Source organism: Oncorhynchus nerka, linkage group LG14 (assembly GCF_034236695.1).
Source record: "Oncorhynchus nerka isolate Pitt River linkage group LG14, Oner_Uvic_2.0, whole genome shotgun sequence".
Taxonomy (NCBI): Eukaryota; Metazoa; Chordata; class Actinopteri; order Salmoniformes; family Salmonidae; genus Oncorhynchus; species Oncorhynchus nerka.
The window spans coordinates 21592005-21619653 of NC_088409.1; the positions used below are offsets into that span (position 1 = coordinate 21592005).

The window sequence follows — 27649 nt, forward strand, 5'->3', positions numbered from 1 at the left end:
GGCACTGTGTGCACACGTAGGCCTACATTTGATTTGATGTCTTTATGGGTAATATTAACTAAAAAACTAGGCTTCTGTCAATTTCCGAAGATAGAGCCCTGTACATCTATCTACCCTATAAACTAGATCCATTAGCCGTAGGCAGCACAAACACAGACCAATGGTCGCATGCATGCAGAAGCCCTAAATGTGCTCATAGAAAAGGCCTCAACTCCAGAAATGTATATACAAAGGTTTGTAATTACTCATTCATAATTATTCCACATATTAACTTCATGTTTTGTGCAATATAAGGTGCTTATGAAATAACAGGAAACCATTATACTCAGGTGTTATTAGCAAAAGGTTTTCACATTGTAATAAAATTATCGTAAAATAATCATAATTTTGGTGGAGTCCTTTTCTGCAGCGCATTTCCATCATTGGACCTCAATAGGCAGATATAGCACCTTCTCACACCACATGTGAATTCATTGTCTCGTGTGCATACCATGATCATCTAACATAATTATCCAGTTAGTCCAAAATAAACCTTGAATTCAAATGAAATGTTTGCTGACAATTATTCTCAAATCAAATCAAAGTTTATTTGTCACGTGTGCCGAATACAACATGTGTGGACCTTACAGTGAAATGCTTACTCATCAGCAGCCTACACTTTACCCTAATGCACCAAATTATTAGCCTGGTTTAAGGACATTAGCAACAAACATTTCACTTATTCATTGTCTTATCAACATTATATTGGAATTATAGGGATTTTAAATATATATATATATACAGTAGCCTATTTCCGAACAAAGTAGCCATTTTCATTTGCCACAGAAATTAATGTAAAAATGTAAATGCCAACATCCCTTGAAAAGTTGCCAATCCCAAAATGTGTTCATTCATTAACACACATGTAATGAACGGAGGTACTTCCGCCGGAGTCGGTCCCTCTCCTTGTTCGAGCGGCGTTCGGCGGTCGACGTCACCGGCCTTCTAGCCATCGCCGATCCACTTTCAATTTTCTATTTGTTTTGTCTTTGTTTTCTACACACCTGGTTTCAATTCCCCCATTACATGTTCATTATTTAACCCTCTGGTTTCCCTCAATCAGCAGTAGCATCTCAATAGAACAAAATGACAGGAGAGGAGTCTTGGACAAATGTTCTCCCATCAGTCTGTTAGCGTGTCCTTTCTCCTATAGGAAACAGCCAGAGAAATGTCTCCCCGCTGGACAAAGCAGTCAGTTCAACCTAGTTTTGATTAACATTTGGTTTGGTTGTCAGCTAACGTGAATTCAACGTGAAATCAAAAACATTGGAATTAGGTGAAAAGTTGGGTGAAAATAAGATGAAATGCCGTTATATTGATGAGTTATTGCAAATCCATTCAGTTTTTCACGTAGATTCAACATCATCACATTAATCTTGTGTGTTGAAATGACATGGAAACAACGTTGATTCACCAGTTTCTCACCAGACCCTGACTCTCTCTACCCTTTCTAGAAAACGGCAGTTTTCAACTCCACCCCTTCCTTCTCTGGTGCTGGGGGCTGCTTCCACACCTCCGTGGTGGGCTTAGTAAAGGAGCTGTCTATGGAAGGGTTCGTTGGAAGGTCGGGCAGGTGCCATGCGATGAAGACCAGATACATCCCAGAGCCCACCATCCCTCCCAGCAGAGGAGCCATCATGGGAACCCAGAACCAGTAGTTATAACACCTAGCGAGACGAGGAGGAGGGAGGATTAGTTTCCAAGTCTGCAAGTGAATCAACTTCACTTTAACAACTCGTGCCCTGTTCCAAATTGAAATATGGTGTCTGTGCCATGTGTGTCCGTCATGTGCCTGGTCTAGCATATTGATATCCGCTGGTAGATGTTCCTATAGACATAAAGTGCCTTACGGGAACACTTGGCACAACAGGCGGCTGGTGGCTCCTTAATTGGGGAGAACCGGCTCATAGTAATGGCCAGAATTGAATAAATGGAACGGTATCAACCACATCAAACACATGGTTTCTATGTGTTTGATACCATTCCATTTACTTCAGTCCAGCCATTAATATGAGCCATCCTCCCCTCAGCAGCCTCCTGTGCGTGGCACACTTGGCACCAACACATTCACAAACACACAAACCAGATCTACCTCTAGTCCAGGAGTATGCCACTCCTTTCATATGGTTCACTCTTCTCTCCCGTGCACTTAACTGACCTACTGACCACTTCCTGTAATACCTGACATGTTGCACACCTGCTGACTCAGGTCAAAAGGTGTTTGTGTGTTAGAAGACGTACGTGAACACCTCAGTGCCCCAGCCGGCGGTCAGTGTCAAGAGGCGTGGCCCCAGGTCACGGGCAGGGTTTATCGCTCCGCCGCAATTGGACGACATCGACATGCCGATCCCCAGGACTACCACGGCAACGATGGGCGGGATCAGAGCGTCGGGGGCAGGACTATTCTTCTGGTCATCCAATGGGAGGATGCAGAGCATCAACATGGCAGTGCCCACCACCTATAGAATATGAGACATTTGTGAAACCAGGAAATACAGGACGAGAGCTTGGGACGATAAGGTTCTATCTGCAAAAAGATCATTCTGAGATAATTGGCTTTATTAAAGTTCCAATCCCTCATTGGTTTGAATGGTGTCAACAATGTTGTCTTGTATTCTGTTGCACTTAACATGAATTGGGTTATTTAGGGTACTATATAGGTAGAGAACATTGAACAGAACAAGGCTATGTCAATAACTCAATCTGGACTAAATGCAGATAGAACCTTATAGTCCCAAGCTCTCAGAGTCAGTTGTTAAAATATATCCAGTTTTATTTAGCTTTCTTATGTTTCAGAATCTTCACATTTATGACACCATTATTGTTTCCACTAGATAGCACAGCCACAAAGTCAACATTTTCTGTATCGTAACAGTGTGGTTTAAGGTTGAGGTTAAGCAATGAATGATAATGTAATCTTAATTAAGGTTAGGGTTGAAGGTTAGGTTAGGGTTAAGCATAGTGTGGTTTAAGGTTAGGGTTAAGCATAAGGTTAGCAGTGTGGTTTAAGGTTAGGGTTAAGCATAAGGTTAGCAGTGTGGTTTAAGGTTAGTGTGGTTTAAGGTTAGGTTTAAAATCATAAGGTTCAGTGTGGTTTAAGGTTAGGGTTAGGTTTTAAGAAGAGAAATTTAGGAAAATAGGCAGGGTTTACGACTTTGTGGCTGTGGAGGTTAGTGACGAAGGCCAAACGCTCTGAGGAAGGCCTTGAAGTCGATACGTAAAGTTATTAAAGAGCAGTGATACTATCAAGATCAGTGTGCGGGTTTCCTCTTTTTCTCATCTTATTCAGCTGTTACCATTCACCTGCAACAAAGCTGGCTCAGATGAGTGTGTGCCTTTTGAGTTAGTGACAACACACCATCATCCGTTCCTGCTTCGTACTGTATCATATTGGTCTGACCTGGTCTAGGATGCTGCTGCTGAGAGATAGGTGCTCGGAGGGATAGGTGGCAAAGATGGACGCCGTCTCATTAGCCCCATACACTGTCAAATTCCCTCCACTGAAGTCCATGATAGCATCTGACAGAGAGAGGGAGCTAGTTGTTCAGTGACAGTCATCACGACACACTATATCATAATGCTACTGAATATGCATGTAACAAGCTGACATGGCACCAGTGATTGGTGGGACTGGTGTGTGAGTGTGTCTGACTGACCATAGTAGACCAGGAAGACCAGGCCAGAGGCCAGGTAAGCTCCCAGCACCTGACACAGAGCGTATGGGAGCAGCTTCACCCAGGGCACCCTGCCCAACGAACAGAAACTCAGAGTGACCGCTGGGTTCAGATGGGCTCCTACAGGAGAGAGAGAGAGGAGAGATCGAGAGAGACGGAGGGGGAGGAGAAGAGAGGGGGAGAGAATCAGTCAACCTCCTGTTTATGATCTCACCCACTAAATCTGTGAACATCACAAGCACGTACAAACACGTACAGGCACGCAGGCACGCGCGCGCACGCGCACACGCACACGCACACGCACACGCACACACACACACACACACACACACACTAAAAGACTGAGTGTGTGTGGGAGTGAGACCTTGGAGAGTTGTGGCCACTCCAGTGACAGCCTGATGCAGAATGAATCACCAGGACATTACAGACAGCTAGCACTGTGTGACCACAGTAATGTTACAGTCATGTGGAAGTCTGGGCGCCCCTACGTCTATTACTGTTGCCAGACTGACATTGCCAGTATGGTCTAAATACATAGAATGGGAGAGTACAGACATAAGAAATGCTAAGGAAATCAGGCTTAGTCATGGTGCACAGCAAACTGTCCAGTGTTACCTAGTGTTGATTTTTCAGTAACATTCCAAGTGTTGATTCAGGTGTTCAATTAACTCTGTAAGTGTTACATTAACACTCATTGCTGTAAAAATAACCCAAGCGTTGGTGTTAATAACCAATGTTAAACCAAAACCACACCCATCATTATCATATTTCCCAGCATGCTCTATTGCAGGTGGATTTTTGGAATTGTTTATTTCAATATCTATGTTTTTTGAAGGTACTGTTGGTTCATTAATCTTATACTACTTAAATATAAATAACATACATTTATCTAAACGAATCCAACTTGGATTTATTGCGCCCGGTATTGAAATGGTTGTTCCAGTTTACATGGTTTAGGTAGCCAAAATGTTAGATATCCCCACTGTCTGTATTCCAATATGAATTTTATCACTTTGCAAACCTTCATAATGTGACTTGCAGGCCTGAAGAGCATGATTTGCAGGCTATTGTGTCAGGATAAAACTAGGCCCTCAAAATAAGGACTTATTTAATATTGTATTGTGTTGAATAATAACATTTTCATGATAACATATTTGGCTCTCAGTGTTGATTAAACACTGGAGAATTTGCTGTGTGTTTTCATTTTAGGATTAGGGTTGTCAGTTTGTCATTGAAACATCAATGTACTCTACCAGTGGAGGCTGGTGGGAGCAGCTATAGGAGGATGGGCTCATTGTAATGGCTGGAATGGAATTATTGGAACGGTATCAAACACATAAAATATATGGACACCACGCTTGACTTCGTTCCATTAATTCCATTCCAGCCATTACAATGAGCCCGTCCTCCTATAGCTCCTCCCACCAGCCCCCTCTGTACTGTACATACTGTGAACGCACCAATTTGTAAGTCGCTCTGGATAAGAGCGTCTGCTAAATGACTTAAATGTAAATGTATACTGTATGAGTTGTTTAAAGTGGACAAAATGACAGTATTTATTCTAGTCCAAGGATTGGGATGGGTGTTGGTTTGGGATGAAAGGTGTAGTAGGGTTTACCTGAGACCCCCTTGCAGAGGTACATGGCAGACATGACCCCTACAGAAAAGGCCATGTTGGCTGAGAGGTACTGTCCCTTAGTCTCTCTACTGGTTTTCACCTGGGCTGATGCACTACAGCCAAACATCTAGAGGAAGACAAAGGGGGAGAGAAGGGAGGCAGAGATAAAGTCAAGTTAGATTAAAGAGGCAGTCTGGTCTCAATAAATCTGGGATACTCAAATTAGTATGATATTCAAAGTTTAGTGCTGAGCGATTAGTGCTTCTTGAGGTCGGTTCATTTTCGGGTACTTTTAAAAAATTTTTTTACATGAAATGCACTATGTATTATGTAGGATGAAAGCTGCAACAACACAGAATAAAACAATGAATAAAAGTCCCATGGTGGTAGTGACTGTCCATTACTGCTAATCACGTATTAACCATCATTTATTCACATCACTTAAGTTTTCTATGTTACATCTACTCCTGACTCCAGGTTGAAAGAATATTGTGAGGGAGGAGATGAGACAGTGGAGGGGAGAAAGAGGGAGGGAAGGAGGGAGGGAGGGAGAAAGAATTAGAGAAGCAAAGCACAAGTACAGTAGAAGTAAAGGGAGTGTGAGGGGATGTGATAGAGAGGGGAAAGAGAGGAGCTCAAGGGAGATACTGTAAAAGAAAGAGAGGGAACATGAACTGCAGCCATGGCTAGAAGGACATCCAGTTCTAGCACTTTCCCTTCCTCAGCTGTGTGATTGAGCAAGGTCCCAGCCTGCACACAGACTCATGAACGCATGGACAAGCTGGAATAGACCTAACGGTCACGGACTAACATACAGTATAAACTGTAACAATATTGCCCATATTAATGACTGACAGTCACACAGCAACTAGAATCAGTTGAAGCACACATACACCTACTTCCTCTCGCTATCTGGGTCATTCCACCAATTCAATGTCTTTTAAGAAGTGTAACTTGGTAAAAACAAATGAACTGGATGAAAAAACACGTTTCCCCATCTCTAGAGGGTAGACCTTTCCTGCAGTCAATGACCAAAATCACCCTCTTTGGCCTCGTGAGTGGAATCTTAATAGTATTTTTCATACTGCCAGGGCGGCAGGGTAGCCTAGTGGTTAGAGCGTTGGACTAGTAACCAGAAGGTTTCGAGTTCAAACCCCCCAAGCTGACAAGGTACAAATCTGTCGTTCTGCCCCTGAACCGGCAGTTAACCCACTGTTCCTAGGCTGTCATTGAAAATAAGAATTTGTTCTTAACTGACTTGCCTGGTTAAATAAAGGTAAAATAAAAAATAATTACGGGGCGGCAGGTAGCCTAGTTAATAAGAACATATTCTTATTTACAATGGCGGTCTACCGGAAACAGTGAGTTAACTGCCTTATTCAGGGAAGGATCGACAGATTTTTACTTTGTCAGATCGGGGATTCGATCCAGCAACCGCTAAGGTGTTCTTAATGTTTTGTATATTTTTATATTCCCTGTCTGATTCCCAGTCCATCCACTAGACAGCAGTAGGATATGACATGATGTCTCTTGGCCACTTGAAACCAGTCGCATCTGGTTTGGGTAGAGAGTCACGGTGCCAAAATGGGAGGGGGGTTAATTTGCCTGGTCCAAAACAACTGCTCAGAGTTGTATAAAGATGCCATACAGCTAAAACCTCTCTGGTTACCCGAGCACTTCCGGGTTGGAGCGAGCGGTCGCATCTGCACTCGGTCCGCAGGTAGTATTACATTTCATTACATTTCATTATAGTACAACGGTTTGATTTGTCTAATCTTAGCAATTTCTTCTTAGCTAGCTACATAGCCGTCTTTGTATCATAGATAATTGCGTAATTATCGTATTTCGTCGTCCTAACGCAGTCTACACTGCCCTGCAGCTAGCCAGCTAGCTAACGTCCACCGTTAGCTAGTCCACCGTCTACCGATTAGCAGCACAACTATTACACTCAACTGAACGACTTGATTAGTGTAGTGTTAGCTAGCTACATAGTTGTCTTTGCTGTCTTCGTATCCAAGATAATTGTGTAGTTTAGAGTGTGTAGTTTTATGTCGTCCTTAACATAGGAGACTCTGCTAGCTAGCCAACAGCTAGCCAACGTCTACCGAACAGAACTTCTGCACTCAACAATCCGGTCGCATTTCGCTTCGCTCCACAGGTAGTATCACATTTTTCATTTCATTTCATTACAGTACAACGGCTTGATTTGTTTGATCGTAGCTAGCTACATAGCTAGCTACATAGCCGTCTTTGTATCAAAGATAATTGTGTAGTCTAGAGCGATTTCCTAGGTTAGCTAGCCAACTATTGTCGTTCTTTTAACGCAACGTAACGTAATCAACACTGCTAGCTAGCCAGCTAGCCCCGAATAGCAGCACAGTAGAAACTATTACACTCAACGGAACGACTTGATTAGTGTAGTGTCAACAACGCAGCCAATGCCAGCTAGCCTACATAGTCAACAACGCAGCCTCTGCCAGCTAGCCTACTTCAGCAGTACTGTATCATTTTAATCATTTTAGTCAATAAGATTCTTGCTACGTAAGCTTAACTTCCTGAACACTCGAGACGTGTAGTCCACTTGTCATTCCAATCTCCTTTGCATTAGCGTAGCCTCTTGTGTAGCCTGTCAACTATGTGTCTGTCTATCCCTGTTCTCTCCTCTCTGCACAGACCATACAAACGCTCCACACCGCGTGGCCGCGGCCACCCTAATCTGGTGGTCCCAGCGCGCACGACCCACGTGGAGTTCCAGGTCTCCGGTAGCCTCTGGAACTGCCGATCTGCGGCCAACAAGGCAGAGTTCATCTCAGCCTATGCATCCCTCCAGTCCCTCGACTTCTTGGCACTGACGGAAACATGGATCACCACAGATAACACTGCTACTCCTACTGCTCTCTCTTCGTCCGCCCACGTGTTCTCGCACACCCCGAGAGCTTCTGGTCAGCGGGGTGGTGGCACCGGGATCCTCATCTCTCCCAAGTGGTCATTCTCTCTTTCTCCCCTTACCCATCTGTCTATCGCCTCCTTTGAATTCCATGCTGTCACAGTTACCAGCCCTTTCAAGCTTAACATCCTTATCATTTATCGCCCTCCAGGTTCCTCGGAGAGTTCATCAATGAGCTTGATGCCTTGATAAGCTCCTTTCCTGAGGACGGCTCACCTCTCACAGTTCTGGGCGACTTTAACCTCCCCACGCCTACCTTTGACTCATTCCTCTCTGCCTCCTTCTTTCCACTCCTCTCCTCTTTTGACCTCACCCTCTCACCTTCCCCCTACTCACAAGGCAGGAAATACGCTCGACCTCATCTTTACTAGATGCTGTTCTTCCACTAACCTCGTTGCAACTCCCCTCCAAGTCTCCGACCACTAACCTTGTATCCTTTTCCCTCTCGCTCTCATCCAACACTTCCCACACTGCCCCTACTCGGATGGTATCGCGCCGTCCCAACCTTCGCTCTCTCTCCCCGCTACTCTCTCCTCTTCCATCCTATCATCTCTTCCCTCTGCTCAAACCTTCTCCAACCTATCTCCTGATTCTGCCTCCTCAACCCTCCTCTCCTCCCTTTCTGCATCCTTTGACTCTCTATGTCCCCTATCCTCCAGGCCGGCTCGGTCCTCCCCTCCCGCTCCGTGGCTCGACGACTCATTGCGAGCTCACAGAACAGGGCTCCGGGCAGCCGAGCGGAAATGGAGGAAAACTCGCCTCCCCTGCGGACCTGACATCTTTTCACTCCCTCCTCTCTACATTTTCCTCTTCTCTCTCTGCTGCTAAAGCCACTTTCTACCACTCTAAATTCCAAGCATCTGCCTCTAACCCTAGGAAGCTCTTTGCAACCTTCTCCTCCCTCCTGAATCCTCCTCCCCCTCCCCCCTCCTCCCTCTCTGCAGATGACTTCGTCAACCATTTTGAAAAGAAGGTCGACGACATCCGATCCTCGTTTGCTAAGTCAAACGACACCGCTGGTTCTGCTCACACTGCCCTACCCTGTGCTCTGACCTCTTTCTCCCCTCTCTCTCCAGATGAAATCTCGCGTCTTGTGACGGCCGGCCGCCCAACAACCTGCCCGCTTGACCCTATCCCCTCCTCTCTTCTCCAGACCATTTCCGGAGACCTTCTCCCTTACCTCACCTCGCTCATCAACTCATCCCTGACCGCTGGCTACGTCCCCTCCGTCTTCAAGAGAGCGAGAGTTGCACCCCTTCTGAAAAAACCTACACTCGATCCCTCCGATGTCAACAACTACAGACCAGTATCCCTTCTTTCTTTTTCTCCAAAACTCTTGAACGTGCCGTCCTTGGCCAGCTCTCCCGCTATCTCTCTCAGAATGACCTTCTTGATCCAAATCAGTCAGGTTTCAAGACTAGTCATTCAACTGAGACTGCTCTTCTCTGTATCACGGAGGCGCTCCGCACTGCTAAAGCTAACTCTCTCTCCTCTGCTCTCATCCTTCTAGACCTATCGGCTGCCTTCGATACTGTGAACCATCAGATCCTCCTCTCCACCCTCTCCGAGTTGGGCATCTCCGGCGCGGCCCACGCTTGGATTGCGTCCTACCTGACAGGTCGCTCCTACCAGGTGGCGTGGCGAGAATCCGTCTCCACACCACGTGCTCTCACCACTGGTGTCCCCAGGGCTCTGTTCTAGGCCCTCTCCTATTCTCGCTATACACCAAGTCACTTGGCTCTGTCATAACCTCACATGGTCTCTCCTATCATTGCTATGCAGACGACACACAATTAATCTTCTCCTTTCCCCCTTCTGATGACCAGGTGGCGAATCGCATCTCTGCATGTCTGGCAGACATATCCGTGTGGATGACGGATCACCACCTCAAGCTGAACCTCGGCAAGACGGAGCTGCTCTTCCTCCCGGGAAGGACTGCCCGTTCCATGATCTCGCCATCACGGTTGACAACTCCATTGTGTCCTCCTCCCAGAGCGCTAAGAACCTTGGCGTGATCCTGGACAACACCCTGTCGTTCTCAACTAACATCAAGGCGATGGCCCGTTCCTGTAGGTTCATGCTCTACAACATCCGCAGAGTACGACCCTGCCTCACACAGGAAGCGGCGCAGGTCCTAATCCAGGCACTTGTCATCTCCCGTCTGGATTACTGCAACTCGCTGTTGGCTGGGCTCCCTGCCTGTGCCATTAAACCCCTACAACTCATCCAGAACGCCGCAGCCCGTCTGGTGTTCAACCTTCCCAAGTTCTCTCACGTCACCCCGCTCCTCCGCTCCCTCCACTGGCTTCCAGTTGAAGCTCGCATCCGCTACAAGACCATGGTGCTTGCCTACGGAGCTGTGAGGGGAACGGCACCTCAGTACCTCCAGGCTCTGATCAGGCCCTACACCCAAACAAGGGCACTGCGTTCATCCACCTCTGGCCTGCTCGCCTCCCTACCACTGAGGAAGTACAGTTCCCGCTCAGCCCAGTCAAAACTGTTCGCTGCTCTGGCCCCCCAATGGTGGAACAAACTCCCTCACGACGCCAGGACAGCGGAGTCAATCACCACCTTCCGGAGACACCTGAAACCCCACCTCTTTAAGGAATACCTAGGATAGGATAAAGTAATCCCTCTCACCCCCCCTCCCCCTTAAAATATTTAGATGCACTACTGTTCCACTGGATGTCATAAGGTGAATGCACCAATTTGTAAGTCGCTCTGGATAAGAGCGTCTGCTAAATGACTTAAATGTAAATGTAAATGTAATGGTTATAGCTTCAAGCTATCAACTTCTTATCAAGTCATAATGTACCAAATTACTTTTTCATAAGCTACTGTAATAATATACTGATAAAAATATGTTCACGGTTCGACGTAGGCAGTGGTGGAAAAAGTACACAATTGTCATACTTAAAAGTGAAGATACTTTAATAGAAGTCAAGTAAAAGTGAAAGTCACCCAGTAAAATACTGCCTGAGTAAAAGTCTAAAAGTATTTGGTTATAAATGTACTTAAGTATCCAAAGTATATGTAATTGCTAAAATAAAAGTAAAAATACACATGTTTCAAATTCCTTATATAAAGTAAATCAGACGTCACCATATTCTAGTATTTAAAAAAATATATACGGATAGCCAGGAGCACACTCCAACACTCATTTACAAACGAAGCATGTGTGTTTAGTGAGTCCGCCAGATCAGAGGCAGTAGGGATGTAGGGATGACCAGAGATGTTCATTTGATACGTGCATAAATTTGACAATTTTCCTGTCCTGCTAAGAACGCAAAATGTAATGAGCACTTTTGGGTGTCAGGGAAAATAAATGGAGTAAAAAGTGCATTATTTTCTTCAGGAATATAGTGGAGTAAAAGTAAAAGTGGTTTAAAAAATGGTAAAATACAGATACCCCTCAAAACAACTTCAGCACATTAAAGTATTTTTACTTAAGTACTTTACACCACTGCATGTATGAACCTGGTTGCAATAAGTGGTGTTGACTGGTGGTCATTTGTCTACTTACTATTTACTAAGGTTATCTCAATTCTTATTTGTGGTTGCTATGTCGAGAGGAAAACCTGCAAGTAAGCACTTCAATGTACTGTGCATATGACACACACACATATATACACATACATGTACACACATATGTATATATATATATTATATTTGTAATTTTTTTCTTCTGTCTGTAAAAATAGTGTGCTTTATGTTTGAACAGTAAGGCTTTAGAAGCTAGGCTACTCACCAGCAGAACAAATGTTCCCATCAGCTCTCCCAAACACTCCCGAGCCAAGGGGTTCGTCACCCTCAGAGTCCGCTTCACCCCCTCCATTTGGGGCTTAAAGCTGGGTCCCTTAACCCCCATCTTTCTGACTTCTGGGGCCACTGGCCAGGGATCTTTGTCTGGTACCTGCCCTCTCTCCTTCATCCCCAATACCTGTTTGTTAGCCTGGACCTGTCCCTCTGTCCCATCTATACGCATCTGTGCCTAAACCTGTAGCTTACACCTGGCCAGCCTACAGATTATGTGTATGTTGCTCTGTGCAGATCTACTGGTTTCTGCAGAATCTTGTAGTCAAAGTGGTATTCACACACTGTCAAAGGCAAAAATAAAAAGTGTCATTCAGTCAATAACAGCTGTCATCTTCACCTGTCTGTGGCCTAATGTCCGTCATCATCTTTCCCCGTGCACTCCTTTACTAGCTAGTTACCGTCTTTATCAGTGTCCGACCTGTCCCCTCATCAAATCCACGTCAACCACACACACACACACACACACACACACACACCACACGGCTGTCCATTAACTAAAGTATCGGATCTGATCATCAATCAGACTTTGGCCTCCATAACCATGAACTCTAAACTGCACAAAACCTAGTTTTAAATCCTAGTTAAATGCCATCCTTCTTTTAAACAAACAGTATCTGCTGTGTTTTTGGTGTGATTAAACATTTGAGCTCCTTTGTCTTACCATGCTTGAGGAAGTCAATTAGCCAGCTAAGTCATTTGAGAAAAAAGTTGAATCCCAGATTGATATTGCTATCTTGAAAGCTACCAAGCTACCTAGCTACCAAGGTAACTAGCTACTTAGTTACCAAGGTAACTAGCTACCTAGCTACCAAGGTAACTAGCTACCTAGCTACCAAGGTAACTAGCTACTTAGCTACCAAGGTAACTAGCTACCTAGCTACCAAGGTAACTAGCTACTTAGCTACCAAGGTAACTAGCTACCTAGCTACCAAGGTAACTAGCTACCTAGCTACCAAGGTAACTAGCTACCAAGGTAACTAGCTACCTAGCTACCAAGGTAACTAGCTACTTAGCTACCAAGGTAACTAGCTACCAAGGTAACTAGCTACCTAGCTACCAAGGTAACTAGCTACTTACCAAGGTAACTAGCTACTTAGCTACCAAGGTAACTAGCTACTAGCTACCAAGGTAACTAGCTACTTAGCTACCAAGGTAACTAGCTACCAAGGTAACTAGCTACCTAGCTACCAAGGTAACTAGCTACCTAGCTACCAAGGTAACTAGCTAACAAGGTAACTAGCTACTTACCAAGGTAACTAGCTACTTAGCTACCAAGGTAACTAGCTACCTAGCTACCAAGGTAACTAGCTACTTAGCTACCAAGGTAACTAGCTACCTAGCTACCAAGGTAACTAGCTACCAAGGTAACTAGCTACCTAGCTACCAAGGTAACTAGCTACTTAGCTACCAAGGTAACTAGCTACCTAGCTACCAAGGTAACTAGCTACCTATCTACCAAGGTAACTAGCTAGGCATATACTTTTAGCTGTTTTGTCCGATATAAAAATAATTAGAACATCATCATAGTTTTAACCCGAGATCTACTTGGGCTTAAAATGAAGTATTACAACACATCTCTGACTGTCTTCCATTGTTTCTCTAGTCTTCTTAGTATTGAGTATAATGCAGTTGAATATTGAGTGAGCGTTGTGTAAGAGTGGTGTATAATATCTGTATGTTGTGTTTACAACCCCACCTGACCCTAAAGATACCACAGGGAATTAGATAAGGACCATGTGACCTTCCGGGGGGTTAGCATCTTTAACAACATGATCTCCTAAGGTGCCGTGTGTGTGTGTGTGTGTGTGTGTGTGTGTGTGTGTGTGTGTGTGTGTGTGTGTGTGTGTGTGTGTGTGTGTGTGCGCGCATGTGTGTGTGTGTGTCCGTGTGCATGCCTGCCCATTTGTGTATTCTGATTCTTCAGTATTAGTACATTCAAAAGAACTTCACAATCGTACAACACTGCCCTTTGGTTCTTTTGGCAAACCTAATGTAGGCCTGTGCCAACTAGGCAACTAATCATTAATTAAGCCTGTGTTGACAACTCCACCAGAGTGATAAGATAGGTCAATATAACCACATTGACCACTCTTGTAACAGTGTACTGTAATTAATAAACCACAGAGAAAAATGAAAGAGTGTACAAACACAACTGAGGAAGGCAGTGAACTGCCCTTCAATTTCAGGTAAATTAAAGAAGAAAATATGTGCTTAGAGCTGGCACAACTCTGTATTCTACATGACAGACCCATGTGTCTGCTCTAGAAAAGACATTTCTATCTGAACGTTATGAAAAGTCACTTCTCCTGAACAGGCCCTGATGAAACCCTCAGGATAATAAAAAGACAGTACCGATAATGAGGAGATAATGACTCAGGGAAGACAGATACTAATGAAACGCAGCTTGGTTGAAATGTTATGAAGTATCACTAGCTCACTAAAGGTCACACTGGGGAGCAGAAAACAATGACTTGGCATTATTCTCTTGTTAGCTTTTTCTGCCCCTAAGCTTAGTATTACATCGGCTATAGCCTAATGCCATCTTATCACATGTTCAGGTGTCAGGGAGGGAGACCCATCCAATGAGAACCCATCCCACCAAGAGCAGCGTCTTCTGACAAGTTGCGTCCTTCTGACCTGTCGCTAATTAATGAGTGACGTTAATCAGTGACATTAATCAGTGTAATTTGAACGTGTCACTGAGACATGAGACATTGCATAAACACATATAGGCCTATAAACTACACCTAATAGCCTCATTGCATGTGCACACATACACCTATGCCTGAGAACAGAGTATATTTGTGGGCAGCATAGGTGGCCAGATAATGTGATCCTCTAGCGCCCCCTGTAAGTAAAACAATGTACATTTACATTTGAGTAATTTAGACGCTTTTAGATGCTTTTATCCAGAGTGAATTACGGGAGTAATTAGGGTTAAGTGCCTTGCTCAAGGGCACATCAACATATTTTACACCTAGTCGATTACTGGCCTAATGCGCTTAACCGTTTGGCTACCTGCCGCCATGTACTGTGTTTAAACAGGGACCGCTTTCAACCATGGGGGTATTGTAGGATTTATTAACAGCAAGTAGACAGAGGACGGTTATTCACTTTCCAGTCACAATATATATTACAACAGCCATATACAAACTCCTTACATTTCATCATATAAAACAATGGGCCGACTAGGTATTAAAGAAACATACAGCATATTTCTACAACATTAAATAAATGACCTCTGTATTGATCTCTGTCTCCCTCTCCATACCCTGGGTTGACCCTATACACAGACAGGCCCTCTCCTCAGTGTTTACTGGTCTCTTCAGTGCTTTGTTATCGTATGACTGCTGCAATACATATCATCCCTCTCACTTGAGGTAGAAGTTGACCCGAACCACATATCCAAAATCAGATTGGCAACCCTCACTTCAACCTCATAGGAGTACAATGCTTCAGTGCCTTGTTATAAGCATATCGAGGGTGCATATCAATGTTCATTCCTGTCACTGTGGTTTGTGAGGACGGTGTAGTACCACATCCACAGGCCCAGGGGGCAGTGTTCTGATCAAGGTCCAGGCCTCCAGCCTCCTCAGGCCCACCAAGCTCACACCCTCGATCTCCATCACCTCGTCCCCTGGAGACACCTGGTTCACTGGACCACCTGAAAGAGAAGAGGGGCTTATTGTTAGTAGATGTTGACCTTGATATCTTTATCAGACACCTCATAACCAATGGTCTGAGCTTGGAGTTTGACACGTGTTTCGGCTGACTAAAGAGACATTAATTTGAATGACCTCAATAGAAAGGTCAGCTCCTCCACCATGTGGTGATATACAGTGTATTGATTTATTTGGCCATTTAAAAACACAATATGTGTGGACACAATGCATTATTGCAGTTTTTAAATCATCAAGGATGACAAAAAACATTAAACTTATTTCCATTATTGTCCTCTTGAAAATACATGAAAACAGAATATATACACAAGATGATAACATGAAAACAGAATATATACACAAGATGATAACATGAAAACAGAATATATACACAAGATGATAACATGAAAACAGAATACGCCATTTTTTTTCAATAGGGAGGAAACAGCAATAGGAATAAAATAGATGATCAAGTAATGTTCATTAATACTATTATATTTTGTAGGTAGGTTGACCTCTCACCCAGGAAGAGTTTCTGTACAGTGAGGGGTTTGTCTCCCAGGCTGGAACCCACTCCTCCCTCCAGACTGAAGCCCAGGTCTCTGCTGCGCTTCTCCAGCCTCACACACACCCTCTGACCTGACACACAGGACACACACACACACACGGTCAAAATGACTCCCACACACACATTTGCCTACATTCTCTGTCAAAACAACAGGTTCAGGGTGACAAGAGAGAAGCTGTGAAAAAACAACAGGTTCAGGGTGAGAAGAGAGAAGCTGTGAAAAAACAACAGGTTCAGGGTGAGAAGAGAGAAGCTGTGGAAAAACAACAGGTTCAGGGTGAGAAGAGAGAAGCTGTGGAAAAACAACAGGTTCAGGGTGAGAAGAGAGAAGCTGTGGAAAAACAACAGGTTCAGGGTGAGAAGAGAGAAGCTGTGGAAAAACAACAGGTTCAGGGTGAGAAGAGAGAAGCTGTGAAAAAACAACAGGTTCAGGGTGAGAAGAGAGAAGCTGTGAAAAAACAACAGGTTCAGGGTGAGAAGAGAGAAGCTGTGAAAAAACAACAGGTTCAGGGTGAGAAGAGAGAAGCTGTGGAAAAACAACAGGTTCAGGGTGAGAAGAGAGAAGCTGTGAAAAAACAACAGGTTCAGGGTGAGAAGAGAAGCTGTGGAAAAACAACAGGTTCAGGGTGAGAAGAGAGAAGCTGTGGAAAAACAACAGGTTCAGGGTGAGAAGAGAGAAGCTGTGAAATGACTTTGGAACATTGATCAATGTTGTTCTGCTTTAGATAACTTTTACCACAGTTGTAATGCAATGCTCCAACCAGCTGATCCATCTCACCAGTGTTAGCAGGCTCTGTCTGTGTCCCTCCTGGACTGTCAGTCACTGTTCCTCCCTTACGGGGGTCTGTTACCCCCCCTCTCCTCAAGACAACCACGCCCATCCCCTGAGTCCGTGCCCTCCTTAGTGTCCTCAGCACCTCCCAGTGGGAGGAGCCACACAGCGCTGTGCCGTTGATTGACAGGACCTTGTCTCCCTCCTGGATGGATCCCTCCTTAGCAGCCACCCCTGCCGGGAACACCTTATGGACCTGGAAGACAAACACCAGAGGTCAGAGTAGACCAGGAAGTGAAAGAACATGATGCCTAGGCTTTAGATCAGTGGGCTAATGTGGTCTTGAATTGTGTGGGTGACCTGAGTCGGTCACAGAAACATGGAAGCATTGGTACTAGTTGAGTAGTACTCACAATGACAGGTTTGTTCTGGTCCACTCCTCCTGCCATGGTGAAGCCCAGGCCCACACCAACATCCTTATGGAGAACCACCACCTGGACATCCTCATAGTTCTATAGAGCGGGGAGAGAGAGTGAGGGGGATAGAACAGCGACAGCACATGGCAGTTGAGCATTGACAAATACGGATGCTATTATTAATGTTAATACGAATGGAATAACACTAATGTAATGTTTTAGCTGGTTGTTTAGTCTGGTATAGTGAAGATAGTTGTGGTACCTGCAGCGTTGTGTCCCCCAGGCCCTTTACGTAATGTTTTAGCTGGTTGTTTAGTCTGGTATAGTGAAGATAGTTGTGGTACCTGCAGCGTTGTGTCCCCCAGGCCCTTTACGTAATGTTTTAGCTGGTTGTTTAGTCTGGTATAGTGAAGATAGTTGTAGTACCTGCAGCGTTGTGTCCCCCAGGCCCTTTACGTAATGTTTTAGCTGGTTGTTTAGTCTGGTATAGTGAAGATAGTTGTAGTACCTGCAGCGTTGTGTCCCCCAGGCCCTTTACGTAATGTTTTAGCTGGTTGTTTAGTCTGGTATAGTGAAGATAGTTGTAGTACCTGCAGCGTTGTGTCCCCCAGGCCCTTTACGTAATGTTTTAGCTGGTTGTTTAGTCTGGTATAGTGAAGATAGTTGTAGTACCTGCAGCGTTGTGTCCCCCAGGCCCTTTACGTAATGTTTTAGCTGGTTGTTTAGTCTGGTATAGTGAAGATAGTTGTAGTACCTGCAGCGTTGTGTCCCCCAGGCCCTTTACGTAATGTTTTAGCTGGTTGTTTAGTCTGGTATAGTGAAGATAGTTGTGGTACCTGCAGCGTTGTGTCCCCCAGGCCCTTTACGTCGTCCAGCAGGCGGTTCAGCTCATCACTGCCCAGGACAGACACACAGGACAATGCCGACACGTCAGACGACAGGCTGGCTGACCGGCTGGCTGACCGGCTGGACGGCCACTCCTCACTGTCAGAGGAAGACTGGGGATCATAGTCCACCTCTCCGAAGTTACACAGCTCTGCGAGACTGAGAGAGAGTCATAGTGAGGGAATAAACTCAAAGATAAAGTTGAATGATTAGATAAAAACAAGTAACAGGTAGACTGACAATAATCCCACCTTTCTAGCTGTTAATTGACTTTTAAATATGGTGCTTGTTGTGTTAGCGTAGTATTTTCATCATCAGTTGAAAACAGAAGTGACCCACCTGAGAGAGAAACTCCTGCGATGTGATTGGCTCATTGCGCTGGTGACGGTCACCGAGGATTCAGCAGAGTCTGAGTCGTAGGTGGAGTCCTCATCCTTCTCTGTACCTTCATCATCAGTATCCTCATCACTCCATCCCCCCTCCTCTGAGTTCCATCGAGCCAGAGTGGGGAGGAGGGGTAGGCTGCTGGGGGAGGAGGAGGTGAGGGGAAGGGACAGGGAATCCCTCCCCAGGCCAGAGTGTGAGACTGGGATAGCAGGGTCAGTAGTGACCCTACCCTGGGCTGTGTGTGTGGAGACTGGACGGTTCTTTAGGTCAGCCAGGCCTGAATCTACACCCTGTTGGTGTTTAGGCTGCAGGGAAGTAGTGGGGAGGTGTGGGGAGGTGGGAGGTGTGTTCTGGTGGTGGAAGGGGGAGTTCTGGGGGGTGTTGGTGGGTGTCTTGTCGTCATCACTCACTGGAGATGGCAGGTTAGGTGAGTCTCTACTGTGAGGCCTCCTAGACTGGTCAGGGCCACCTAGAACGTCATTGGAGTTGTTCACAGAGTTAGACAGCTGGGAGGATGAAGTATCCTTGCCAGTGACTGTAGTAGTCTTTGTGTTGGTGTCTCTCCTACTCCAGTCCTGAGGTGTGACTGTGTGATTGGGGAGGTCTGGCTCATCAATGGAAAAGTCTCTCAGAGTGTCTCTGGTGGTTTTGCCATTCAGAGGGATGTCTAGTTTACCCTTGAGGTTGGAAAATGTACCAGAGCCAACAGCATTCTCCCCCACTCCCCTGTCTCCCCCACTCCCCGTACTAAACCTCTATAACCTACTCTGCCCATCTCCCCCGCTCGCCCACTCTCCCCCACTCCCCCGCTCTCCCCTACTCTCCCTCTCTCCCCTACTCCCCCTCTCTCCCTGCTCCCCAGCCTCACCTCATCGACTGACATAGACCTCAGCGCCCACCCTCTATCAGCCTTCCTCTCTTCTCTCACTACCTCACCTCCTCTCCCTCCACCAAGTGCTTTATCTGGCACACTCTTCCTTACCCCTTCTCCTCGTCCTCTCCCCCCATCCATAATTACAATCCCTCCCTCTCTTCCTCCTCTCCCTCTCTCCCATACTTCCCCCACCCCACGTACCTGTCTATCCAACCCACTCTTCCTGACCCCCTCTCCAGACTCACTGAGCTGTTCTGGGACAGAGAAAGCCCGTCTGGGCTTCAGGTAGTTGGGCACTGAGACCTGAGATGTCTGTGTCAGAGCTTCAAACTGGTGGATCTTGTTCCTCACACTGGCTGCAGAGGGCACTACCAGTTTCCCAGGTAACTTGGTATTTTCTGTGTTCTGTAATGTTATCCTCTGTGGGGTGTTGGCTTCAAACACATCTTCTGACAGGCTCTGTTCCCTGGCCACGCCTCTACCAGGGGTCTTGCTCCTGTCATAGGTGTCCGTTTTCCCATTAAGCTGATTGGTCAGGAGGGGGTTTGACCCTGTGGTGACCCCTACTCCGGACGTTGTGATAGGCTGAGAGTCCCTGGTGGGTGTCACTGATAGTCTATGCTGGGGGAGAAAGACTTCAGCGTTATCTCTCCCTCGCTTCTCCACCTCCTTTTTCTTGTGTCCTTTTCCTTCGACATCAGTCCATTTCCCTTTTTCCTGAGCCATGCTCCCCACCCTTACTCTCTCCTTTTCACTGTCTTCACTAATTACACTCTTTTTGCCCACAGTGTTTGTCACCTCCTTTTCCCCTCTCTCCTGTTTGTCTTCTAATGGAGGGGATAGTGAGGGGTCCCTAATGCACACTGATGACCCCTCCACTAAGGGTGTGTGTGAGGGTTTGTATGAGAGTGTGGGTGTGGTACACCCTGACACTGGAGACAGTGAGGGGCTCAAACCAGACACCTTGACTGCAATATTCTGATGTCTCTGTGGTGTGTGTGTAGTGTGTGTGGTGTTCTGTTCTACCAGGGGTGTGTGTGTGGTGTTCTGTTCTACTAGGGGTGTGTGTGAGAGCAGGCCGTTCCTCTCCCCCCTGGATAATCCACTGAGGGGGGAGGAAAAGGGGGAGGAGAGGGGGGAGACAAAGACAGAGTCTGTGGTGGACTTCCTGCGATTGGCTGCTGCATCCCCCCCATCCCTCTCCAATAGAGACCAGTCTCCTACCGGTGCTGAGAGACGCTTGGTTCTGGTTGAGTCTCTGTTAGTAGCTTTATCAGTTCCAGTAGTCCCATAGAGCTTCTGTATCCGGTCCCAGATACTCTGACCCCTGGAGGATCCAAGAGATCCACCGGCTGGTTTTCTGGTTCCAGACCCAGGACTAGAACTCAGTCTGGTGGGGAGGGACTGGCCCCCACTGGCCCTCTCCAGAGATATAGCCACATACGCTAGACCCACAGGGGACACTACTTCACCAACGGAATGCCCTGACCCCCCAACGGGGCTCATCACTTCCCCTGGTCCAACTGAGTTAAAGGCCTTCACCCTGGACAACACATTGCTCTCTCCTGCCCTCTTACTCTCCAAACTCTCTGCTCGTTTAAGTGTGGACCCCCCTAGGTTCCCAGAAAAGCTCAGCAGCCCAGTCCTGAGCCCCTGGCCAGGGCTAGCCCCCCTTCCACTCCAGTCTGAACTCTTACTCCTTTTGGGCAGGTTTAGCCTTCTCCACTCTGTCCTGCCCCGGTCTCCAGCCAACTTCCCTGCAATGCCACAGTTTCCTCCCCTGTCACTGCCATCCTCTGGGATCACGTCCCTCACACCACCATTCTGTCTCAACTGTCCGGTGGCCATTGTGGAGCCTGTTGTGTATTTCCCCTCACTGGGGAATGGGCCTGTTGTGTATTTCCCCTCACTGGGGAATGGGTCCAGTGAGAGTTGAATTATTCCAAATGTAGTATGTAGTAAAATGTGACAGTTTAAGAATCCCAGTAATCCTTTTTGTAGAGTTTAATCACTGGTCAAAATCATCACAGAAGCCTTCGACAGCAGCACAGTCCTGGTAGCAGCACAGGCCTGGTAGCAGCACAGGCCTGGTAGGAAAGGTGTTTGTCTGCCCCAGCAGAAACGTCAGAGTGGTTGAACTGCAATCTTCTCATGTTTGGGGCTCCAGATATCAACAGACACTCACTTGTATATCCACAGGTCTGAGATTCCATCCATGAAGATTCTCTGCATTTCTGTCTCCCACACACTCAGAGATGATTGTCAGTTCTACTTCCCTCCCTCTCTGTCCATTCTTCTCTGTGGTGTCGGCTCCAGTAGTCAAACAGAGGTCCTCAGCAGGGAACTTTTCCTGGGCGGTCACACACACTGAGCGGTCACACACAAGCCTCAGAACACTGCAAACATAAAGAAATATATCATATGTCAAATGTTATGTTTTGTTATATTTACATATGAAAAACATTGCATATTTTTGCTGAGAAAATTCCATCTTTGAAATTAAATGGTTAGGAATGCTGAGGTAATGGTATTCTGGACACTATGGTCAAATGTAATGATACAGTACAGTTAGTAGCACACAGTAGCCAGATTACAGTCATCAGAGAGAGAGAGAGAGAGAGAGAGAGAGAGAGAGAGAGAAGGAGGAATGGAGATGACAGAAAGAGACAGAGAGATAGAAAGAATAAAAAATACAGAAAGAGAGATATCTAAAGAAACGAAAGTGTCAAAAAAAATGAAAAAAACAATTAAGTTGAAAAACAGGACATTCCAAACTCTATAGTAAGTCTCCATCCAACTACCATCTCAGTGAAGTGAGGTTACCTCATCAGTGAAACTCTGCTGCCTTCCATACATTCCCCTCATACTGACTCAATGAGTCCATTCACATAGAGGTCTCCCTCTCCACACACACACTCACCACCTAAACACGTCACTTGAATGGGTATGTCCTAACAGCTGTTTACACTAGAAACATGTCCTGGGTCGACTGGACTGGTGACAACCTAAAATCAAACTGGAAAAACAAATCAGACAACAATCCACTCTGACACTAGGAAACAATGTATTACACAGATACAGCCTAATCTCTCTCTTTCCTTCTTTCTCTCTCTGGTTCTCTCTCACACACACACACACACGCATATACATGCACTCACTCGCGCACACACACATATACATGCACTCTCTCGCACACACACATACACACACACATATACATGCACTCTCTCGCACACACACACACATATACATGCACTCTCTCGCACACACACACACACACACACACATATACATGCACTCTCTCGCACACACACACACACATATACATGCACTCTCTCGCACACACACACACATATACATGCACTCTCTCGCACACACACACACACACATATACATGCACTCTCTCGCACACACACACACACATATACATGCACTCTCTCGTCAAATAAAACAATCAAAACACAGGCAGAGATTCAAAGTGCTCCACAAAGGGCTCAGTCAAACAGAGTTGAATGTGATCAGATAAGATTGTAACAGAAGCGGAACTGAGTGAAACTGCTTTCCATGCAGTTTGTATGGGCACTGCTTTCTGATGGAGCTACTGATATCTACACTGTCACCACCACAGGGTACTGTTGACCTGTTGTTAGAACAATAGCATGGTGATGGACTTCTATACAAAGCCACTCAGTATATGGGGGCCCGTGTGGGAATTAGACCCTCAACTCTGGTGTTAGGTTATATACAGGGGGTACCGGTACCGTGTCAGTGTGCGGGGGTACAGGTTAGAGGTCATTTGTACATGTAGGTAGGGGTGAAGTGACTATGCATAGATAATAAACAGCGAGTAGCAGCAGTGTACAAAACAAATGGGGGGGGGGGGGGGTCAATGTAATAGTTCGGAGGCCATTTGATTAATTGTTCAGCAGTCTTATGGCTTGGGGGGTAGAAGCTGTTAAGGAGCCTTTTGGTTCTAGACTTGGCGCTCCGGTACCACTTGCCGTGTGCGATAGTAGAGAAAACAGTCTATGACTTGGGTGACTGGAGTCTCTGACAATTTTATGGGCTTTCCTCTGACACCGCCTATTATATAGGTCCTGTTATGTACTGGGCCGTACGCATTAACCTCTGTAGCGTCTTACGGTCAGATGCCCGAGCAGTTGCCATACTAGGCAGTGATGCAACCGGTCAGAATGCTCTCGATGGTGCAGCTGTAGAACTTTTTGAGGACCTGGGGACCCATGACAAATATTTTCAGTCTCCTGAGGGGGAAAAGGTTTTGTCGTGCCCTCTTCACAACTGTCTTGGTGTGTTTTGACCATGATAGATCGTTGGTGATGTGGACACCAAGGAACTTGAAACTCTCGACCCGCTTCCACTACAGCCCCGTTAATGTTAATGGGGCCTATTCAGCCCGCCTTTTCCTGTAGTCCACGATCAGCTCCTTAGTCTTGCTCACACTGAGGAAGAGGTTGTTGTCCTGGCACCACACTGACAGTTCTCTGACCCCCTCCCTATAGGCTGTCTCATCATTGTCGGCGATCAGGCCTACCACTGTTGTGTCGTCAGCAAACTTAATGATGGTGTTGGAGTCATGTTTGGCCACGCAGTCGTGGGTGAACAGGGAGTACAGGAGGGGACTAAGTACACACCCCTGAGGGACCCCAGTGTTGAGAATCAGAGTGACAGACATGTTGATGCCTACCCTTACCACCTGGAGGCGGCCCGTCAGGAAGTCCAGGATCCAGTTGCAGAGGGAGGTGTTTAGTCCCAGGGTCCTTAGCTTATTGATGAGCTTCGTAGACACTATGGTGTTGAACACTGAGCTGTAGTCAATGAATAGCATTCTCATGTAGGGTGTTCATTTGGTCCAGGTGGGAAAGGGCAGCGTGGAGTGTGATTGAGATCGCGTCATCTGTGGATCTGTTGGGGTGTTATGCAAATTGGAGTGAGTCTAGGGTTTCCGGGAGGATGCTGTTGACGTGAGTCAAGATCAGCCTTTCAAAGCACTTCATGGTTACCGACGTGAGTGCTACGGGGCGGTAATCATTTAGGCAGGTTACCTTCACTTCCTTGGGCACAGGGACTATGGTGGTCTGCTTGAAACATGTAGGTATTACAGACTCAGTCAGGGAGAGGTTGAAAATGTCAGTGAAGACACTTGTCAGTTGGTACAGCATGCTTTGAGTACACGTCCTGGTAATCCATCTGGCTCCGCGGCCTTGTGAATGTTGACCTGTTTAAGGTCTTGCTCACATCGGCTACCGAGAGCGTTATCACACAGTCATCTAGAACAGCTGGTGCTCTCGTACATGCTTCAGTGTTGCTTGCCTCGAAGCGAGCATAAAAGGGATTTAGCTCATCTGGTAGGCTTGCGTCACTGGGTAGCTCGCGTCTGAGTTTCCCTTTGTAGTCCATAATAGTTTTCAAGCCCTACCACATCTGACGAGCGTCATAGCCGGTGTAGTAGGACTCAATCTAAATTCTGTATTGACGCTTTGCTTGTTTGATGGTTCGTTTGAGGGCATAGCTGGATTTCTTATAGACATCCGGATTAGTGGCACTCCTTGAAAGCGGCATCTCTCGCCTTTAGCTCAATGCGGATGTTGCCTGTAATCCATGGATGGATATGTACGTACGGTCAATGTGGGGATGACGTTGTCGATGCACTTATTGATGAAGCCGATGACTGAGGTGGTATACTCCTCAATGTCATTGGATGAATCTCGGAAGATAGTCCAGTATATGCTAGCAAAACAGTCCTGTTGCGTAGCATCCGCTTCATTTGACCACTTCCGTATTGAGTGAGTCACTGGTACTTCCTGCTTTAGTTTTTGCTTGTAAGCAGGAATCAGGAGGATAGAATTATGGACATATTTGCCAAATGGAGGGTGAGGGAGAGCTTTGTATGCATCTCTGTTCGTGGAGTAAAGGTGGTCTAGAGTTTTTTTCTGAGAGTAGGTCTCAGTACAAGATACCCTACTCTCAGCACAAGATACCTTACTCTCAGTGTAACAGTATAGCTTCCGTCCCTCTCCTCGCCCCAACCTGGGCTCGAACCAGGGACCCTCTGCACACATCAACAACTGACACTCACGAAGCATCGTTACCCATCGCGCCACAAAAGCTGCAGCCCTTGCAGAGCAAAGGGAACCACTACTTCAAGGTCTCAAAGCGAGTGACGTCACCGATTGAACCGCTATTAGTGCGCACCACCGCTAACTAGCTAGCCATTTCACATCGGTTACACTAGCACAAGATACCCTACTGTCAATACAAGTTACTCTACTGTCAGTACAAGTTACTCTACTGTCAGTACAAGTTACTCTCCTGTCAGTACAAGATACTATACTCAGTACACTCTTAGAAAAAGGGTTCCAAAAGGGTTCTTCAGCTGTCCCCATAGGATAACACTTTTTTGTTCCAGGTAGACAGTTTTTGGTTCCAGGTATAAACCTTTTAGGTTCCGTGTAGAACCCTCTGTAGAAAGGGTTACATAGGGTTCTACATGGAACCCAAAAGTGTTCTACCTGGAACCAAAAGGGTTCTCACTGGAACCAAAAGGGTTCTCACTGGAACCAAAAAAGGTTATCCAAAGGTTTTCCTATGTGGACAACCCTTTTTGGTTCTAGATAGCACCTTTTTTTCTACAAGATATTCTACTCAGTGCAAGATACCCTACTCAGTACAAGATACCCTACTCAGTATAAGATAGTTTACTCACTATCTACTACAGTACTCACAACCAGTGAACGTTAGAGTGAAGCATCCCTTCATTTATGGGTTCTTGACTTGTTATCCAGTCATTCACCTACAGATTGACATATAACCTCCCACTGTCAAATATTTCATCTCTGGGGTGTTATGCAAAGCTAACTGTCTAATGGGTGCAGACTGCTGTCATATCAGTGAACACCCAACTGTCACCAACCTAGCCAAAAGCAAACAGCTGAAAACATCACAGTACAACTAAGCTACATCATAATATCAGTAAGTTTGAAGATCACAAACATGAATAAATAACATCTATCAAAAAGAAGACTAAATCCATGAGAGTGTATTAATTCCATTAAGATGGTAATGTGTGTTTTTCTATGTGTGTACCAGTTCTTTTTTTGACTCAGGTAAGTCCCCGTGTCAGTTTACAGAAACACCTGTTCTCCCAGCTCACAAAGCCTCCCACCTGCGTATCCGTTGGTAACAACATGGCCCCATTCACTCTAAAGGCAAATTAAACAAAGACACAGAAACACACCTTACCCTCAGAGAAACTTAGGAGTCCAAGCTGATCCAATCAGAAGCTGTGTTTTGGGGTAGTAGTGGGAGAGAGTACTGTTACCATCATCATCATCCTCCTCCCAGCTCCCTCTCCCAGCTCCCTCTCTCTGTGTGTTCTCTGTCATCTTTGCATTATGTATCTATACAGTAACACAAACCTACCCCACTGGTTTACCCCCCCTCTCTCTCTCCTCCCCCTTCCATTGTTACTCCCTCCTTCCTTCTTGCTCACAGGACGGCATTCCAGACTCGCTCAGTGTGTCACCTTCTGACCACACACACACACTTATACTGTATGTACACATGCATATGTATCATCCCCTTCCACACACACATACAGTACAAACACATGCTGCCATTTTGTATTGATCAGTTGACCCTGAAGTCAGTCAATAGATTTACAACTACACTACATGAGATGTGACGCTGTACAACACACACACACACACCCACACACACCCACCCACACACACGCACGCACACACACACCAAACAGCCATATCAAAATCAATCTCTCTGTCTCCTGCTGTGACATCACCACAGCCAGAGGAAGAAGGGACAGGGTTCTGATAATGATGTGAAACAGAGAAGAAAAGAGAGAAAGAGGGAAAGGGAGAGAGCAAGAGAGAGCCTTATTATCCTTCTCAGCCTACCCTAGGTAACCCTTCCAGGTGAAGCAACATTGGGATGTATAACTCTAACTGTACAGAGTGAGA

At 46.0% G+C, this 27649-nt stretch overlaps 2 protein-coding genes across 2 annotated transcripts; both read right to left on the bottom strand.

Annotated features, from left to right (window-relative positions):
- Positions 1-768: 768 nt before the first annotated feature.
- Positions 769-12555, bottom strand: LOC115122679 (aquaporin-10-like). The gene is made up of 6 exons (XM_029651911.2): positions 12027-12555; positions 5332-5458; positions 3696-3833; positions 3440-3558; positions 2281-2498; positions 769-1706 (listed from the first exon to the last, which is right to left on the bottom strand). Exons 1-6 carry the CDS (start codon positions 12261-12263, stop codon positions 1490-1492), a joined length of 1056 nt encoding a protein of 351 aa, XP_029507771.2. The 5' UTR covers positions 12264-12555; the 3' UTR covers positions 769-1489.
- A 2600-nt stretch (positions 12556-15155) lies between these two features.
- On the bottom strand, positions 15156-27059 carry LOC115122677 (uncharacterized). The gene is made up of 8 exons (XM_065027178.1): positions 26916-27059; positions 19570-22051; positions 18734-19507; positions 18346-18553; positions 17507-17605; positions 17100-17349; positions 16276-16392; positions 15156-15758 (listed from the first exon to the last, which is right to left on the bottom strand). The coding sequence occupies exons 2-8, from the start codon at positions 21501-21503 to the stop codon at positions 15601-15603; spliced, it is 3540 nt and encodes a 1179-aa protein (XP_064883250.1). The 5' UTR covers positions 21504-22051; positions 26916-27059; the 3' UTR covers positions 15156-15600.
- Between the last annotated feature and the right edge of the window lie 590 nt (positions 27060-27649).

Excerpts from the sequence above, each read along its gene's own strand:
- LOC115122679 (XM_029651911.2), bottom strand. The coding sequence starts at position 12,263 with ATGCGTATAGATGGGACAGAGGGACAGGTCCAGGCTAACAAACAGGTA. Across the intron at positions 3,559-3,695 it reads GGTCTTCCTGGTCTACTATG|ATGCTATCATGGACTTCAGT; the intron begins GTCAGTCAGACA and ends TCTCTCTGTCAG. Across the intron at positions 2,499-3,439 it reads GCAGCAGCATCCTAGACCAG|GTGGTGGGCACTGCCATGTT; the intron begins GTCAGACCAATA and ends CATATTCTATAG.
- LOC115122677 (XM_065027178.1), bottom strand. The coding sequence starts at position 21,503 with ATGGCCACCGGACAGTTGAGACAGAATGGTGGTGTGAGGGACGTGATC. Across the intron at positions 19,508-19,569 it reads GGGGGAGTGGGGGAGAGTGG|GGGAGTGGGGGAGAATGCTG; the intron begins GCGAGCGGGGGA and ends TGGGGGAGACAG. Across the intron at positions 15,759-16,275 it reads TGTACAGAAACTCTTCCTGG|GTGGTCCAGTGAACCAGGTG; the intron begins GTGAGAGGTCAA and ends CTTCTCTTTCAG.